This window comes from Nuphar pumila, chromosome 16, assembly GCF_984573655.1.
Source record: "Nuphar pumila chromosome 16, dmNupPumi1.hap1.1, whole genome shotgun sequence".
Classification (NCBI taxonomy): Eukaryota; Viridiplantae; Streptophyta; class Magnoliopsida; order Nymphaeales; family Nymphaeaceae; genus Nuphar; species Nuphar pumila.
The window spans coordinates 72,002,260-72,022,509 of NC_143264.1; the positions used below are offsets into that span (position 1 = coordinate 72,002,260).

The window sequence follows — 20,250 nt, forward strand, 5'->3', positions numbered from 1 at the left end:
ACACAAGTGGATCTTCTAAGTGAGGTTTCTTCTACAGTAGAGTTATATGTGTATTTTTCTAAGCACTTGGATAATTTTTTCACTCACGCCAAGTAGGGGTGTCAATGGGTCGGGTTAACTCGGACCCGATTCAGACCAAACCCTATAAGGTTCAGGTATGGTGACAAATAAAAAAACCCAGATCCAGACCCGAAGATCCGATTAATACATGGATTCGGGTATAGTTTATGAAATTTTATACCAGACCCGGCCTCGACCCGAGTTTCGGTTAAGACATAATTTTTTAATGTAAAAATGATAAAAACTATTTTTTTACTGGGTATAGTCTGAGCCTGGTTTATGTAGTTCTTATTGGATTTGGGTATGGTTTCTCTTATAGTATATTTGATTAGACCCGGGTCTGGACCCGATACCATATCCAAAAATATGGTCGAAGTTTGGTTCCACCTGGGTTCAAACCAAACCTGACCTGTTGACACCCCTAATGCCAGACATATATTTGTATAGGTTTTTAATGTCATTATTACTTAAATGGTGAATCAACATTCTCATCATTAGAATACTCATTATCCTCACCAAGTTTTCTACATTATCATTCAAAGAAATATCACAAGAATTAACTTCTCTTGGTAAGAGATCAAACAAAAAAAGTATAATTTATTTCCCCTTTCTCCTTAATTTTCTAAAGTCCATTTTTATTTTTTAAGAAGGTCACATCCTTAAAACATAAAGTTTGTCATTCTTAAAATCAAAGCATTTATAACCTTTTTTGTTTTTTCCATAACCAATGAAGACACATTCGATAGCTTTTGGATATCTTACCTTTTTATGTAAGAGAACAAAACACTAACAATAAAAAACTCATAAATGCTTAAAATCAGGTGTTCTTTCAAATAGTTTTTCACATAGAGACATATTTTGTAAAGATGATGAGGGCATTATATTTATCAAATAGGTTGATGTTAGAATGACCTCAGCCCAAAAATTCTTTCAAATATCTTTAGAAATAAGGTCCTAGCAGTTTCCATAACATATTTATATTTTTTTCGGCTAGCCTATTTTGTTGAAGAGTTCTTGGGCAAGATTTTTATGATAAATTTTATTTTGTTTTAAATAATTTTAAAATTTATTAAACACATATTCACCACCCCACTCAGATCTAAGAATGAAAATATTGCTTTGAAATTGATTTTTGACAAACATATGAAATTCTTTCAGAAAAATACATAGGATTTGAAATCAAGGAAGTAAACCCACATATATCTAGTGAAATCATCAATAAATGTAACATGATATGAGTAACCCCCTTTTGATACGATCGAAGAAGGTCCTCATACATTTGAATACACTAATTCAAAATGTTACTTATAAACAAAGGTTCTATTAGAAAATAGAATATATTTCATCTTTTCAAGGATAAAATATTTGCAAATGAGATCTTTTTCATTACAAACATTTTTTTCAAAGGAGAAGAGAACATCTTTGAATAACTTGGATGTCCAAGTCTTTTTATGCCAAGTTTCAATATCTTTATTTTGAATATAATTACAAAAATAATTTTGAAAGAAGATTTAAAGAGTCCATGAAGTAGAGCAGATCCCCTCCTATGGCCTTGCCCAATTTGCTTCCTGGATCGGAGATCCTGCACAAAGCAACCCTTAGATGAGAAAGAGATTTCACATTCATGGTAAAAAATTTAAGAAACTGAAAAAAAAAATTTAATTCAATTTTGGAACCACCCTAACTTTTGAAACACATAATTTTTTAGAATTTTTAGAGTCTAAGGCTTCAATATTTTTTATTTATAAAGATATTCAATTGGCGATAGCAACATAAGATAATTTTGAATTAGTGCATATAATAGATAGAACACTCTCATGTGGTTTCATATGAAAGAAAGCTTCTGAATCGATAATCCAATAACACATATTTGGAGGAGATAATGAAGCTATCGCGACAACTGAAGTTGATGAAGATTTGAGTAATTGTTGAAGTGCTTTTGATAGTTGAGAAAGAGTGAATGAGTCTTTAGAATCTCCTATTCTTTTAATTGATTCTTTCCTCTTTGATGTGGATTCTTCAATAAAAGCCACCTTGTACTTAGAGGTATCATTGAGCTTGCGACAATTGGGTTTTATGTATCTCTGGGTGATAAATGACTTTTCTACTTTTCTACTTTCACTATAGTTATTATGGCTCCCAAAGTGTGAAGTCTTGTAAGACTTAACATGGTTGTCGAGTTTAGACACCGCTAACACTTCATCTCCTCCTTCAATCATACTAAGATGAGTTTCTTCTTGGCATATTTCGACACCTGCATCTTCTAAGAGAAGAATTATAAATGTATGGAGAATATATTCGGGATGAAATCTATATAAGAATTGAAAAAATTATTTTCTTTTTATTTGTTGATGCCTAAGTTTCACATCTTCAATAACAACCTACTTAAGCTCCAAAAGTATCAATTCATCTCATAGAGAGGATAGAGCACTAAAAACTCTCGAATACTCAAGTCTCTTTGCTTAGTAGTCATAATCTTTTCTTGCAAAAAGTATTGTCTTATAAGATTTTTTTTAGTATACATACCCATCATAAAGAATCATGCCTCATTAGCTATATGAAATTTTATAATATTGTCACATATTTTAAGCTCAATATTCTTCATAAACTATATAAGAATTTTTACATAATTACTCTCAATCTTCTACCTTAAATTGATGATCTTCAATAGCCTTATTTCAAACATCTCCTTTTAGAGCCTTCTCTTGACCTCCTTTTAGTTTGGTGAGCTTGAGTTGAGGCTCAGGATATGCCCAAAGCTTCTTTTCTTTGATGTTATTCTCCACAGCAGATGCCCACATAATGTAGTTGGAGCCATTAAGCTTGAAAGAAAATTCAATTTTGTTATCATGTTTCATTTTGAATGAAAGAAAAAAGAGAGAAAGAGAAGTGTGGAAGAACACATTCACTTGAGTCATTGCAAACACCATTATCACACAAACACTTTTGAATGCTTTCCCACGAACATGAACACTTGATGACCACTTTTCACAATATCAAGAGCACTATGGCTATGATACCATGTAACGAAGTAAGTAGAATTACAAAACAAAGTGCAAGCACATACACAAGTCTAAGAAAGGACAATACAAGAAGCACTAAAGCACTACACAAACACAAAGTGCAAACAAAGACTTCAAAGAGTCTAAACAAAACACAAGAATGTAAAAATTTTGTCTTTGTTGAATAAAAATGTTTAAGAAAAACATAGGTTACAAGAGAGGGGCAAAAACCTTTATTTATACAAGTAATGGGCCTTGGGGAGCTCTCAATAGAGAGGATGGTCTTTTGACCATAGAGCCCATGCTCAAAATAAAAATATACAAAAAAGGCAAAAATAAAAATACAAAAAAGGCAAAAATAATAATAAAAAACTATTTCTAATAAACAGTCTATTACAAAGACTAAAATACCCTTGAAGAGCATTGCACTTAACAGTAGGGATGGCAGTGGACCGGGGGACAACAAGGGCCTGCCCCGCCCCACCCCGTTTGGACTGAGGATGAAGGGCATGAAACGGGGATGGAGGTGGGGATGAAGGTTAAAATCTATCCTCGTGCGGGGATGGACTTACGCTTTTCCCCACCTCGCCTCATCCCCGCCCCACCCCGTCCCCGTCTCCGCCCTGTCCCCAATCCTTCAGGGGATGACTATAGACCAAGGGAAAATGGGGCCCCGCCCCGCCTCACCCCCGTTTGGACCGGGGATGGAGATGGGGGTGGAGGTTAAAATTCATCACGTACCCCATCCCCACCCAGGTCCACTGCCATCCCTACTTAACAGAATATATATATATATATATATATATATATATATATATATATATATATATATATATATATATAAACACTATGCTCTTGACAAAGTTTCCATCCCATTACCAGGCAGCATGAAAATGCTTTTGCACTTAAACATCCATGATACCTCAACTGCATGTGGAGTTACCAAGAAGGCCATGATCTGGTTAAAGAGCATCCAGAAACTTCCATCAAGTTGTGACTGAACATTGATTGTTCATCGGACTTTCTAAACAACCTGAGAACCCAATTCCTAAAAAAGGGCTGGACCAGATTTTCATTCCTGCATTAAGCACCAATTACCAACACTAACCACACATTTTCAAGTTATAAAACGATCTGATAACACTAATGTGACAAAGAAGTTTGCAGAGAAACAGACCCCTGAATAGAACATTACATAGCTTACAAGGGCTTCGTTCTCCCAGATTGCAATGTTGGTCCACCAATGCAAAACTTAGACCTAAAATCTCATAGCTCCTTTATCATGATTTAATCGTGTCTAATAACCAAATTAAAGCCCACAAGGGCTCCGCTCATCTGGTAGGGGCGACTTGTGAATGTCACCAAGTTGACGGGGACACCACAAGTTCGAAACCCACAGGTGGAGTCCCTTGCCGCAAGTCAAAGATGGGTGTACTCCCCAGTGGGCCTCGAGGGTTTTACCAAGTGCAGGCCAGCCAATGTACGGTCAGTGATGGGTTTTTTTTCATTGGATTATAAAAAAACAAAATGAAAATGGGTGATGCCCATCTGAACATGATGGTCAAAAACAACTCTGGAATTAAACAGTATAAATATCAAATTTACAGAGAACGTATTCTTGGACAGAAGGCCAAGTATGATAAAGGAATTATATATATATATATATATATATATATATATATATATATATATATATATATATATATATATATATATATATATATAAGGTTCATCAACCCTGGTGGCCATCTCCTTGTACAACATCAACATACCAAAGTACAACCTGCCACAGCAACAATCATAATAAACATATACATAAGAATGGGCAATACTAAAACAGACTGGCCAAGGCACTCAGTTGAAGACATGATCAAGAAAAGAAAACAGTTTGCACTCAAACCGAATCTACAAAAGGCATGGATGTCACGAAATTGGATCCTCTAGGCAAACTAAATATCTAAATCACAGATAAAATGGCTTTGAGTACACATCAAATGTTTCATTGGAAGTCAGCTGCGGCTCCTGAATCAGAAAAAGAGAGGATACAAGCTTAGACTGCTTAGAAAACAAAAACTACAACTTAGTAAGAAAAACTGAAAATCAATCATATATATTATGCTAGCTTATCACCTGCTTCAGCCCACCGGCTCCGCTTCCACCAGTTACAAGCATTGTTAGAAGGGTTGAAACAGAATCACCACTAGTTCCTGTGTTTGTGTTGCGTATTGTAGTTCGCATTGCATTCAGTAGGTTACCATATGTTGTTCCAGCTCCATGCTCAATTGCTTGAATGAAACAGAACGTCATGGCGCCTGTAGAAGTAATTCTGGAAAGAGCCTGGTACCATATAAGATATGCCTTGATAAGTATAAGATTTGCCAGACGTGTAAGTAGGGATGCATCATAAGACAGATCAACCATATTTGGTTAAAAAGCAGATGAATAAATGGGGTGAATACACTAAAAAAAAATGACAGATCCAGGAAAAGCAACAGTAACTGGCAAGACAAAACATAAGAAACCAAAACTGTAGTGACAATTTGCGCCCCTCCCTTTCATTTCCAAAAACATGCTTAGCTGCCATCTAACAAGGGACAGATCCTTCATTAGCACAACAAAGTTGATCCCAGATCTGTGACCTGTTTCCCCTTGTTAGCATCTAAGGATAGAGGTGCACTATGCACCAAATTTCTTGCCATCCACATGGCCAATTTATCAGTAATTTTCTAGGACAAGGGAAAGGAAGAGAAAGGTGCCTATAGGAATGATGACGGATTTGCTAGACCTTGATCACTATGACACTCAAAAACGAAGCTATGGTTTCATTCCATATCATTTCTTTCATCATCAATAGGATGCATGATTAGGGCTGCACACTGAGCCAAGCTCTAATGAGCTCAGCTCATTCAAACGTAGAAGGCTCAAGCTCGAGCCAAACTTGACAAACTGTACATGTTCCATCTCTCTCTCTCTCTCTCTCTCTCTCTCTCTATATATATATATATATATATATATATATATATATATATATATATATATATATATAGTGAAGGCTGCAGCATTCCTTGGCCTGCATGCCCTTGTTACACAAAGAATAGAGAAAAAAGAAAAGGAGATGAACTGGAGGTCGTGCACTAGCTGGGACATCCCTCTTGTTTATATATTATGTTGAGAATACATGGATAAGATACAAGAGTACCCTTTTGGTATGTAACATATTACAACATAATATATAAACTGAAAATACCCAAAATACCATTCAGACGTGATTCAAACAGCCCCCCTCAAACTGTGCATGGGTCTTGAATGACCATGGACAGTTTGCTCTTAAGGAATCAATGACGCAAGAAGGAGAGCGGGTTGGTGAAAAGATCCGTTACTTGGTCTTCACCTTGAAGAAACATCGGACGAATGTCTTTACTTTCAACCTTTTCATGGGCGAAGTGTTATCAATCTCCACATGTTTCATTTTGCCATGTTGCATGGGATTGGTGGCAATGATTACTGCACTTCTATTATCGCAGTAGAGAAGTGATTGGGAAATCCATTGACGTAGATTGAATAGCAAATGTCTTGTCCATAACACTTATGTCGTTACTACTGCCATGACACGATACTCTGCTTTGGTACTAGATCGTGCAACAGTTTTTTGTCGTCGGTTCAACCAAGAAACAAGGTGTTGTCCCAGAAAGACGAGGATCACTAGCCCACTCTGCATTGGAGTAAGTGAGAACAACAAGTGTCAAACCATCATGAGACCTGGGAAGATGCCTTTTATAAACAAGACATTGTGCCTTTCACATAACACATAATTCTTTTTGCCGCTTCCATGTGACTGAGACAGGGTGACTACATAAATCTGGAGACTTGGTTGGTGGCATATACTAAGTCGGGCCTCGTGAATGTAAGATACTAAAGGGCTTCAATGAGGCTTCTGAATTGCTCTGGATGGGACAACATAGGATCCTGAGGATCATCATCAACCAATTTCACACTGCAATGAGAGTGGGAACTGGTTTGCAATCTGTCATCCCAAAACAATAAAGAATGTCCAGAGCATACATGCGCTGAAATAAAATGAGAGTTGCTAGTTTGATTAACCTTAGTGCCAATGAAATACCGTAAAGAACCTAAATCCTTCATATGGAACTGCTTATTGAGCATTGACTTCAATTGTGTGATTTTGCTTGGATCACTGCCTGTAATAACAAGATTATCGACATAGACAAGAACGATAATAACATGAAACTGATCGGAATGAATAAATAACAAGTAATCACATTGACTTCGAACGAAACCTAGAGACTTAACAACAACACTAAAAGTGTCAAACCATACACGAGATGCTTGCTTCAAACCGTATATAGCCTTTCTTAAGCGAAGTACTATGGTCTTGGTATTGGCCTCAGGATATCCAGGAGGGTGTTCCATGTACACTTCTTCGTATAAGAAGCCATGAAGGAATGCATTTTTCACATCCACCTGAGTAAGATTTCATCCATACATAGTGGCAAGCGACAAAACTAGAAGAATAGTACCCATTCGTACAACAAGACTAAATGTCTCATTCAAATCCAAGCCATATTCTTGTGTATACCCCTTTGCCACCAGCCTTGCTTTATATCTCTCAATGTTGCCATCGGCCCTATATTTAATTTTGTAGACCCAACGACATTCTTATTGTTGGGTCTAGGCACTACTTCCCACGTATCACACTTATGGAGAGCTGAAATGTTTTCATTCATGGCCTCAACCCACTTGAGATGTTGTCGAGCTTCATGATAAAATTTGGGTTCTTGACCAGAATCGATGGATGCAGCAAAAGTATGAAACTCAGCATAAAAAGAATCATAGCTCACCCAACACTGCAGTGGATGTCTAATTCGGGCAGACCTTATAGGTTGATTTGATTGAAGTGCATTTGCAGGTTCAGCTATAGTAGAAGGGGTAGAATCTAACAGCCCAGGTGAAGGAGCAGCAAGAATAATCTGATCAGCATTAGGAAAGTGAGCAACACCTTCGTGTGGAACACTATGATGACGCTGGTGATATGTTTGGGGATAAAAAGGTGAAGGAAGAACGTGGTTGTTACTTGTTTGCACCTTCGGGAAGAGTGCTTGCAGCATTATGATTAGCACATATAGGTGATGGCATTGTATCACTTGTCTGCCCATTGGCTGTTGGTTTTTCTGGGCTCGGTGAGACACTTGATGGCTAGAAGATCAAGAGTCGCTCATGTTAACTGATTGGACTAGAATGATGGTTGTCATTGCTAGCAGCATCAAACTCATGGTCATGAAAGGTAACATGCCTCAAAATAATTAATTTACCCAATGTAGGGTCATTGCTAGCAGCATCAAACTATGATGACGCTGGTGATATGTTTGGGGATAAAAAGGTGAAGGAAGAACGTGGTTGTTACTGGTTTGCACCTTTGGGAAGAGTGCTTGCAGCATTATGATTAGCACATATAGGTGATGGCATTGTATCACTTGTCTGCCCATTGGCTGTTGGTTTTTCTGGGCTCGGTGAGACACTTGATGGCTAGAAGATCAAGAGTCGCTCATGTTAACTGATTGGACTAGAATGATGGTTGTCATTGCTAGCAGCATCAAACTCATGGTCATGAAAGGTAACATGCCTCAAAATAATTAATTTACCCAATGTAGGGTTTAGCACCGATATCCTTTGTATACATCATCATATCCAACAAATTTGCATATTTGCGCCTTAGGTGAAAGCTTATCACGTAAGAAATTATGCACATGCACAAAACATCGACTGCCGAAGGTGCATAAAAGGGAATAATCAAGCTGCTGTCCGTAAAGCATAAAATAAGGGGAGTACCCACGAAGAGGTGTAAGAGGCATGATTGATAAAAAAAGTGGCGTGTGAAAGGCCTCAGTTCACAAACTTAACTGAATTTTGGATTCTTCCATAAGAGTAAGTGTTGTTTCAGATGTGTCGGTGTTTCCTTTCAGCCGCCCCATTCTTCTGAGAAGACTCTGGGCAAGATAACTCACGTTTGATTCCATGAGCATCTAGGTAATTAGAAAAAGGCACAGACACATATTCACCACCACCATCATTACGGAAACGCAATATTTTGCGAGAAAATTGATTTTCGATAAAGGTTTTTAAAATTTGAAAGACAAATAATACTTGGTCTTTGGTTTTCAAAAATAGATCCAAGTATAATGAGAAATATCATTCATGAAAATTACATAGAAACGAGATTTAGACAATGACATCATGGGTGCAGGACCCAAAACATCAGAATGTATTAACTCAAGTAGAAATGAAGCTCTTTTTATTAGAAACACTAAACGGGAGCTCATGGATCTTATAGACTCGACATTGAACACATGACATGGAATGAACACTGGACTTATTCTTTAAAGGAATAAGCCCTTTATTACACAAAATTTCAAGGTAGAGTTACAATGACCCAATCGTTTGTGCCACAATAAGACATCATTATTGGAGATAACCTCATCCGACATGAGAATTTGAGGACGACCAATAGGAGCTTCATTGGACGAAAAACCCTATGAATCTCTTTCCTTCAACGAGGTTCCACTTCGTGTAAATGTCCCTCACAGAGACAAAAGAAGAAGAGAAAGAAATACAAGAGTTAGATTGATCAGTAGGTTGGGACACAGAAACAAGATTACGCTTAATATTAGGAACAAAAAAGGTATTTGGAAGATGAAAGAGACCATAGGGAGTGTGAAGGGTGGCGGTTCCAATGTGGGTAATGGAATGTGCTTTTCCATCACCAGTGGCAATTTTCCCATTACCAAGATAAGGAACAATACTTGTGAACTTACCAGCATCACCTGTGACATGGTGTGCAACACCTAAATCTAGAAACCAAACACTCAGCTGTGGGGTCTGAGAAGTAGAAGAGGTTGTCCAGGTGGGCTGTTCTGAAGGGACAAGCCATGGTGAGCTAATAGGAGCTATGGGTTGCTGATAGGCTTCTACTGACCAAGGGGATCCATAGTAATTTCCAGTGCCACGCATGTCAATCTGAGAAAAGGAGGCACTCAAGGAGTCCATATCCTGATTATGCCCCGGAAGGAAAGAAGATCCAGACCCTGTGGCTGCATTAAAGGATGTTGGTCGTGGACCTCTTCCCCCACTCGTAGCTGATCTGAGGTGCAAACCGACGAAAGTAGGCTGGAGAAGTAACAGTAGGAGGGCGATATGTTGGGACATATCTATAATAGCAATCTAAGCACGTATGTCCCCGCTTACCACACATCTGACATATTATATTTTGACGATTTCATTCATGTTAGAAGCATGAGGATTATGAAGAATCCCTGCATTTTTGTTATCATATTGATTACGGCCTCTTCCTCGTCCCCGATTTGAGGTGGCAGCCATCATCACCTCATGATTTGGATGCAGATCCTCTTTCTTTGATGAAATACCAAAGTTTGATTCAAATTCAAGTAACATGGATCTAAGCTTGTTGAAGTCACCTCTTTTCTCGAGACCCGTATATATCGCTCTGAACATATTATATTCATCACCCAATCCACGAAGTGTCTGACTGCACACATCTTCATCTGTCACAAGACTCCTTATAGCTGCCAACTAATCTGTGATAGACTTTACTCGATCGAGAAAATCTGCTACATTGCAGTTTCCTCACTTCAACACTCCAAATTTAGACTTGAAGTGGTATACCTTAGGAGTGGAAATCTGCTGTCTCCTTTATATTTTCCTTTGATTTTTCTTTGGTAACTAGCATGAATTCCAAGGGGGCAGTCGTGGATCCATTGAGGTATCCCATCAGGTCATGACGGTAGACGAATGGAATAATCTGCTTTTTCCAAGTTATGAAATTGGTTTCGTCCAACTTTTTAGTAACAAGTTGGTTAAGAAATGAGGGAGTGAGAGAATGATAAATTGGAAATGGAATAAGATAGTGACAAAAAATGAAAATAAAATCAGAATATGCATACAAAGAATTAAACTGAATCAGAATCCGATACTGTTCACACAGGTTTTTTTTTCTGACCTGTGGACTCAGAAAAGTGTGTAGTCTGATGAGAAGACATTGGAAATGGAATAAGATAGTGACAAAAAATGAAAATAAAATCAGAATATGCATTCGAAGAATTAAACTGAATCAAAATCCGAGACTGTTCACACAGGTTTTTTTTTTCTTACATGTGGACTCAGAAAAGTGTGTGTAGTCTGATGACTACTTGATCTTGGCCAAAATCTAATCAAGGGCTTGTTGGGTCAAAATCTTTGTTTGGGTTTAAGAAAGAAAAACGTGAATGAAGAAAGAAAAGAAAGGAGCTTTCACGCTGAGAGGGGATGTCTGGTCAGATCTGTAGCAAAACAACCAAGACTTAGTTTAAGAAAGTAAAGAAGATTGAAATAAGTTAGAAAGAAGTAATAGATCTGATCTCATGGGATCAAATCTGTTGAGACGTGAAACAAGAAAGAAACAAGGAGATCTGGTCTGACATGACCTAAAAAAAAAGAGAGAGATCTGGTCTAACATGACCAGATTCAAAAAGAAATAAAGAGATGCTAGATCTGGTCTAACGTGACAAGATTTAGAGAGAAATAGAGAGGAAAAAAAAAGGTGAAGAGGATGAAATCTGGTCCAACGTGAGCAGGAAAGAAGAAGGGATCTGACGTGACCTGAGAAAGGATATGGTCTAACGTGACCAGATTCAGAAAGAAATGAGGAAGGAGATCACGACTTGATGTTTGCCTCGACCCGCTCTGATACCATGTGAAGGCTGCAGCGTTCCTTGGCCTGCGTGCCCTGTTACACAAAGAATAGAGAGAAAAGAAAAGAAAGGAGATGAACGGGAGGTCGTGCCCTAGCTGGGACGTCCCTCTTGTTTATATATTATGTTGCGAATACATGGATAAGTTACAAGAATACCCTTTTGGTATGTAACATATTACAACAAAATACATAAAATGGAAATACTAAAAATACCCTTCAGACGTGATTCTAAAATATATATATATGGGGGGCGTCCAGCAGGAGGATGGTCTAAAATCTCCAGCAAAATATAGACTGTCCACCTCGATACGTATGGATAACCCTCATTTACCCCTGTGGTTGCTGATACAGCGGAAGTAGAAAACGATACGGGAAGCAGAAGTGAGAAGCGATGAATTTTAAAATGTATAGGATGCGGGAAACTAGGGATAGAAAAAGAAATAAAAGAATCGAATGGGAATAAAAATGGAAAACAAATAAAAACTAAAATAAAAGTGACTAATATTAAATTTCATGATTTGTTAGTGTAAGAATTTTTAACAAAATCTAAAAATGATGACTACCAATTTAGAGAAAGCACATGGAAGTGAATGAGAAGAGTGAGAGAAAACACATAAAAAACATGAAAAGTTGAGTAAGATAACACATAAGAAGAATAGATGAAGCGTGTGGAAAGCATAGGAAAAGCGTGAGGGAATCAAGGTTCTTATCAAGTTACGGAAGCGAGGAGTATCGTGCTTCCAAAGCGAGTTTCCGGGAAGCGAGCTTCCCACCTATCTAAGAAGCTTCCGGTAACTCTGCACACACCCCACATTGCTGCCTTACTCCAACCCTTATATATATATATATATATATAGATAGATAGATAGATTCACAAATATCTCGAGATGAAAAATCACACGATATATAGAAGATGTATTAAACATGATAATATCCCGAGATTTTTAACATCTCGCCACTTTTTAATTTCTCGCAATGATATTGTGATATTATCGCAACTTTACACATTCAAAATATATAAATCATTCTTTTTTCTTTAAGGGCAACTTAGACCTTTTGCTTGGCTACTTTTCAAAAACTGTAATAATGAACCTTAAGAGAGGAGCACCCCATTGTAAAGGAAAGGGAAGGGGTCCCTTAAATAGAGGAGGGTCACTCCCTCCTCCACCTACTTGATATGGGACTATTCTTTTGCATGTTACATGATCAACCTAAATCAAATACAAATGTTTTACTTATTTAACTTATTCCAATTTTTAGTAACATTTTATTATTTTAACATATAATATTTCTTTACTAGCTATTACATATTTATTTAAAATATTTTTTAACTTACGGAGATTTTATCTTCCCCAGAAAAAAAATAGATTTTTTAAAATCTTCCGAGATATTCTTTTGCCAATAAATTATGAGAACTATATATATGAGTTGGGAGTGGGTGCATACAACCATACACACAAACTGTGTATGAGGCAATTCTGGCATTTTTTTGCAAATCTGACCCTGCAGATGTGTTCGGCATAGCCCATTTGCTAAGAATTGATACATGCATTGTGTTTTTTCAATAAAAAATATGATTTTCTGATACTTAAATATTTATGAAAACTGTGGGCCATATTTATGAGAACTTCCACCTAATAGAAATGGATAGTAAAGATCGTAAGTAGATTTTTTAATGCAGCAGATAAAGCGAAGAACACGGCAATGTTTGTGAACTAGATAAATTTTAAGATGCTATTGCAAAAATTCTAGATCAGTAAACAAAATATGTCCTGGGTAACAATTAACAAGCCTTTAGATGCACTTTTTAATTTTAATATGCTTAAAAGTATGCTGATTTCATAAGGATTACTTGAAGAAGCATAAGCTGCAATAAAAAAACTCATTACCAATTAGAATACATATAGAAGCAAAATGCAAAAATGGAAAATGGGGAAAGAATTCTAAGAGAACAGGTCAGCATGAAAAGTACCGAAGTATCTGCGGAGGTCTGATGATCATCACAACCACTAATTGAAATGGCCTCACCACCGCTTGTACCTTTCCACACACCTGATCGAGGACGATGGTCCTCCCACACATACCGTCCACTTCTACGCACGTGAAAAGAAGACAATGTTGACATTCGTTAAGCCAGTCAAAAACTCTAAGATGTTACATCCTGACAACCAATGAAAATGCAAACAAAATGGTATTCTTTTGAAAGACTCAAATATAAAGGTCTGACCAATAAAACACACAAACACATGCAAGCACATACCAACACATGCACACAAGCACAGAGACACACACACACACTCAGACATGTAAGCACAAAAACGAATAATTGCTGCATATTCTCCTTGTAAGAAAAAAAAACAAAATGCTCTTGCAAGGAAACAAATAAAAAAGAGAATATTTACATATGTGATTCATCATTCAGGTGCATAACCAGGAACTAGATATGCTCTCTTTTCCATTTTTTCACAGGACGAAATAAAAATTGACATATCAAATATAATAGAGCAAAAAAAAAGAGAATAGCCGATTAGACTTGCTTCTCTCTTAAAGAAGATGATAACCTTGTATTAGTTTTCCCTACAAGCATATGAATTTTTTTCTCCTTTTTTCTTCTTTTATTTTTCATACAACAAAGGAAAATTTATACCAGAACAGCAGAAACCACACATCAGAAAAGAACAAGGAATAAGCAAAGAAAATGAAGTGCAACAAAAAGCCTTGGCACTGTCACATAGATACGGGACACGACATGGGATTTTCTAAAAGGATGGGTAGGGGGTACATATACAAACACAGAAAAATGCACAACTGTAACATATTTTACAAAATGTTATACAAACACATCTATGTCACATAGGTGCGGGTGAGGGTGCGGCGCTTTAAAAAAGCTTGGGTGCGGGGGTGCGTGGAGGGTATATATATAAATATAATTTTTAACAGTTTTGAGTTAGCACTACGTGTATGTGTGTGCATTTATGTGTGTGTATATATATATATATATATATATATATATATATATATATATATATATATATATATATATATAGAGAGAGAGAGAGAGAGAGAGAGAGAGAGAGAGAGAGAGAGAGAGAAAACTGGACTTGGTTAGGGTTAATTGAATCTACTTTTGGATAAAAATAGACCTCAGTGTGGTTGACTTCACCTGACACAAAGGAAGCCGTGTCCAAGTGCCGCACCTGCATGGGTGTGGGTGCAGTGCCCTGTTAGAAGAGTTTGTGTTACATAGAAACACATGGAGTTGTAGACAGTGAATATGAACTAAAGCTCCAAAAAATGTTAGAGATATGATTAGCTGACAATTAATAATAAAAAAGCATACTTGACATTGGACTCTTTTGACTCCAAGTGTTTACTACACATTGATTGGATCCTGAAAAAGTGGGTCGAGACAAGCCTAAATAAAACTCAGTTAACCCATATCCCAAGTACCAATGCGGGTATGAAAGGCTGGTAGAAGTACTCATGTTACACAACTTGGTTTTATATATATATATATATATATATATATATATATATATAAACCTGTATTATAATAGATTGCCCAATAGGGGCATTTTTTCCTTTTTACATGTAAAAATAGTTGTTTATTAGAAACAACTATTTTATTTCTTTTTCTTAGTTTACCTTTTTTTTCTTTTTTCTTTCCCTTTTATTCACATTGGACCCCCTACTCCATAGAGTCATTGGGGCCCCCTCCCCAACGACTCTATGAAGGGGAGCTCCCAATGGTCTCCCCCTCTCTTTTTGCGATTAAATAGGGGAGTAATCCCCATATGTTAAGCATTCCTTTTCCTTTCACTATTCAATATTATTCACTTTTTGTTAGCCATTGTCCCTTAGTGGACTTTTATATGTGCACTTGAGTACTTGTCTATCTTCTTTGTAATTGTTCATTATTGGACTTGTATGTGCTTTGCGCTTTTGTTATTTGTAATTCCGCGTACTTCATTACAGTTGGCACAAAAGCAAAAACCCAAATCCACTGAATTGAAAGAGCCCATTCAATCCAGGCTTTCACTAGGCCACGCAATGGAAGCACATGCCATTATTTCCTATTAAGAGGTCTAGAATTTTTTCCCTTTAAAGGTGCTTTGTAGGTGAATGTGTACCTCCAATGTGGCAATCGGAAATCAGGATTCTTGCAATACAGGCATGTGCACACATGCATATACCCATACACATACAGACACGCAACCCTGTTTATGTCTGTGCCATGATTCTATACACATGGGTGCATAGCATGTGCAGTACACTCTAACGCTTTCTGATGATTGCCATGTTACCAACATGAGTGAACATCTCTGGGTGCCACCATACATGAAAAATGGTGGCATCCTAACAAATTTGAAGCCAACCTGGTATCAAGTGGTCCTGAAAAAACACATCACCTACACAATGCACTCAACTGTACAGGATGACTATCCTCTTTGGATGCACATAAAAAACAGATTAACCATGCGATAAACACTCACATAATCGCCATGTCATTTAGAGAGGGAGGGAGAACGTGGTATAGACCATGGTTGCCAGTTGAGGAAGCGGGAGCGGGAAGCGATACGGGAAGCGGGAGCGGGAAGCGGGAGCGGGAAGCTAGGCACTTTCAAAATTTTAGGAAGCGGGGAAGCGTGGGACCACTTAGGACCGATTCGGGAAGTGTCTCGGAAGCGACCTAGGAAGCGTCTCGGAAGCGAGGGGGAAGCGGAAAAAATAAAAATAAAAAATAAAAAATACAAAAAAATTGAAAAAATAGGGGAAGCGAGGGGGAAGCATGATGGGAAGCGCGTCCCCCATTAAAGGGAAATGCGTCCCCCATTAAAGGGAAGCACGCTTCCCAAAAAAGGGGGACGCTTCCCCCCACGCTTCGGAAGCACGACGTTTCGCGCTTCCCCTTTTAGCTAGGCGCTTCCGGTAACCCTGGTATAGACTACAATTTATGAGGGAACATTTATCACAATAAAGGCATGACATAAGATTATATATAGTACCTACATACACACACATATATATATACACGATATCACCAATATCACCGATATTTTGAAAATATCACAATAATATTGGCAAATTCAGGTCAGCCGTTAATATCAGCAAAATATCATGATATTTTCAAAATGTTGCCAGAAACAAAAATATCACGATAATATTGTGATATTATCACAATATTTTTGAAAAAAAAACTTATTTTTATATATTTTAAGCCCATTCTTTTATTTTTTTTTGTATTGTGGAATCTTTTCAAAGTTATTTCCTTATATTTTTTCCAGAATACCTATTATTTCCCTATATTTCTCATTATTTTTTATATTTTTAAAACTCCCGAGATTTTCCAGAGAAAAAAATTTATTGAAAATCTCTCCTAGAAAAACCCTTGCCAAGAAAAAACCCTAAAGACTTAAACAATATAGGTGACTATGAGAAAAAATTAACAAAAAATTTCCAAAAATTCTAAAAAAACTAAAAAAAAATCAGAAAAAATTAACAAAGATTCTAAAAAAAATATAACTCATGAAACAATGATGAATTGCACAAAATACACCAATAAAATCATATTTATGTATCTATGAGCTACATAAGACATCATCAAACATCAACTAATATAGAATCATAGATAATATTGCATGCATAGCTCACAAGAAGAATGCCACAAGACTCATACTCACATATTATATAAACAAAAACAAAATAACCAAGTTCATGAAATACAATTAAAAAAAATGATGTGTATCATACCGTACGATACGGTACTGTAGGATACAAGGGGTGGTATCATATGATACACCTGATATAGGTACGATACACACCTGTATCGAGATATGGGTGTGTATCATATCGTTTTCCCCAAAGCAACGATATGTATCGTATCGTAAGATACAATCCGATACTTACAACATTGGTGTGTACCACTATATAAAGCAATAAAGATTGAATACCACCTTAAAAGTGCAATTTCGTGAACAATATGATGATAAATTTCAAGAAAATTTGAAATAAATAAACTAAAGGATAAAAAAAATAAAAATAAATTAGGCGTACCTTATCAACCATGTGCAACTCATTCTTGTTTCTCCATGAACTATCATAGCATGTCCAGTGTCTATGTCAGTGTCTACATGCTGACAAAGGATACACATGCTAAATGAAGTGCTTGTTACATAGATAAAGAGTTGATGCCCCAACTACCAAGATTCCATGAGCTTAACCCATTGAAAAGTGAGCCTCAAATTCTAACTTCGGAAAAGTTGCATGCTCTACTGTTTATGCTTTACATGATAGTGGGTCATTACAGGCCCCACCGTTGTTGGTTTCACTTAATTTTATTGTTATCAAAATTTTAAGTGGCCTTTTGATTTACTACTTTGATTCATAAAATAGGTCACCTGACCATTATGTTACATAGGGAAATAAGCTTCACAGGAAAAACATGAGAAAGACCAATAGAATAGGTTAAAAAGAGGAAGGGGATAAAATAAAAGCAAGAACATATGAAGGTACAAATAAGTATCAAAACTAAATGCAATATGCAGAAGATATTAGAAACTCACCGACCCATCCTACAAAGGAAAGGCAAGTCCAAGACAGTGCCACTGTGGCAAGCATCAACAAGCGCATGAAGTCTAGCACCACGAGGAAGTGGTCTGACAAGTGTTTCATTAATTTCATCATCAATGATCATTCCTTGTGTTTCAAAGTCCAAAGGACAAAGTGTTTCATCATATCCATCAACCTCATCACCATTGTAATTGCGTTGCTGCGAACCATGCCCAGAGTAGTGAAATACCAATGAGTCTCCTGGTTGACAGCCTTGCGCGAGCCAATATATTGCCATCCGCAAGTTATGTTTCGTTGGTATTTTAAAAGGATCTGTTTCTTCTTCTGCAGATCAACTTTCAAAAATAAAGAAAAAGAAAAGGAAAAGGAAAGGACAAGAATGGGTCAACCACAAATAATATGTTCCTTCCAAAATGAAACATTTGAAACGTCAGCAAAGTATTTAATTCAAGTTCACATACATAATGTCAAGAAAACCCCAAAAAGTTTAAGCTAGCATGGATAGTCAAATTAAAGACATCATCAACAATATCATTAGGCAATTAAAAAGCTTTCAAATAGCATCAACTAGGGGTTGTATACCATCCAGAGTAACAACTGTTACCACAGAAAAATCAAGTAAAGAGTACAAAAAGAAAAACTCACATAGCAAATAAATGAGGAAAGCACAACCGAGAAGGGCATTGCCCATGCTACAAAGCTACAATAAACAAGTTCAATAATTAAGAAATTGAATATTTACAATAAGAAAATAAATTCAATATACCCACTATACTTGAGCACACAAGGCTGAAGCCAAATGAACTTAGGTCCAATTTAGTACTACGGATCAACAACCCAAGAGATGACAAGCAAACTCATTCCCAGTTCAACCATGTGATGGAAATACAAGATGACTAACTATCACAAAAACACGGTATCAAGATGAAGAGCTTATGCACAACAATTGCGCAGCAGGACCATGATGATCTCTACTATGAACATTCACAAGGTACAATAGAGGTTTTATGGTAAATCAGAAGCTAATCATACCCAAGTATATCCTGATTATGATACAGAAAATAGCCTAACGCAAATAACCTAATTGACACAATGGACAAATAAAAACATGAAGTTCAGTCATTGTTTGCTGTTGCATTTTCAGGTGAAAATGAGGGAAGATATACAAAAAAAATTACAATTGACTTTAGGATACTATACATCCCATAGCAATGCTTTCATGTTGTGATGTAGATGTCCTATATTGTCCATTGAGGTTCCAGATTCATTAACTCATGAAACTAAGAGAACTGTTACAGCATATTGTGTGATAAGATCCTAAGCTATATGATTGAGCCTAGGAAGGGAGCTATGTCACCTGGGTAGGGGTGCGGGTGCGGGTGCGGGTGCGGAGGGTACAACACGGCAATTCCAAAAAATGTGGGTATGGGGACACAACTATATATATATATATATATATATATATATATATATATATATATATATATATATAAATTTAAAATAAACTGAATATAATCTAAATATATATGTTATATCTAAAATATATATTATATACTGAAAATATAAAGTTATAAACTGGAATATAATTATAAATTATAAATTAAATACAAACTTGTATGTACAGATCATAAAATGGTGTGTCCGGGTGTCAACGCGTGTGGACACGGGTACGGAGGGCAAAATGGAGTGTCCGGGTAACAAGAAAGGGAGCTATGATGAAACAATGAAGCCAAATCAAAGTTTCATACGGTTTTGTATACATGAATGGTGGCTGACTAGATCTGTACCTCCAAAGGGAGAAATACAGCCAAGAAACAACTAACATATTGATATCCTCCGGAAAATTAAAATGTG

At 36.7% G+C, this 20,250-nt stretch overlaps 1 protein-coding gene across 2 annotated transcripts in view; it reads right to left on the reverse strand.

Moving 5' to 3' along the window:
* Nucleotides 1-1,144: 1,144 nt before the first annotated feature.
* The window catches only part of LOC149813527 (metacaspase-1-like), a 28,876-nt gene continuing 9,770 nt past the window's right edge, over nucleotides 1,145-20,250 (reverse strand). The window contains exons 2-5 of one of the 2 annotated variants that reach the window (XM_089992047.1): nucleotides 18,390-18,720; nucleotides 13,799-13,919; nucleotides 5,193-5,399; nucleotides 1,145-1,642 (exon numbers count right to left, since the gene is read on the reverse strand). In XM_089992047.1, the coding sequence (XP_089848173.1) occupies nucleotides 1,403-1,642; nucleotides 5,193-5,399; nucleotides 13,799-13,919; nucleotides 18,390-18,720 (899 nt within the window). In that variant the 3' untranslated portion in view covers nucleotides 1,145-1,402. Of the gene's footprint in view, nucleotides 1,643-4,918; nucleotides 5,085-5,192; nucleotides 5,400-13,798; nucleotides 13,920-18,389; nucleotides 18,721-20,250 lie in introns of those variants that run through there. The other variant, XM_089992048.1, reaches the window with a different exon arrangement.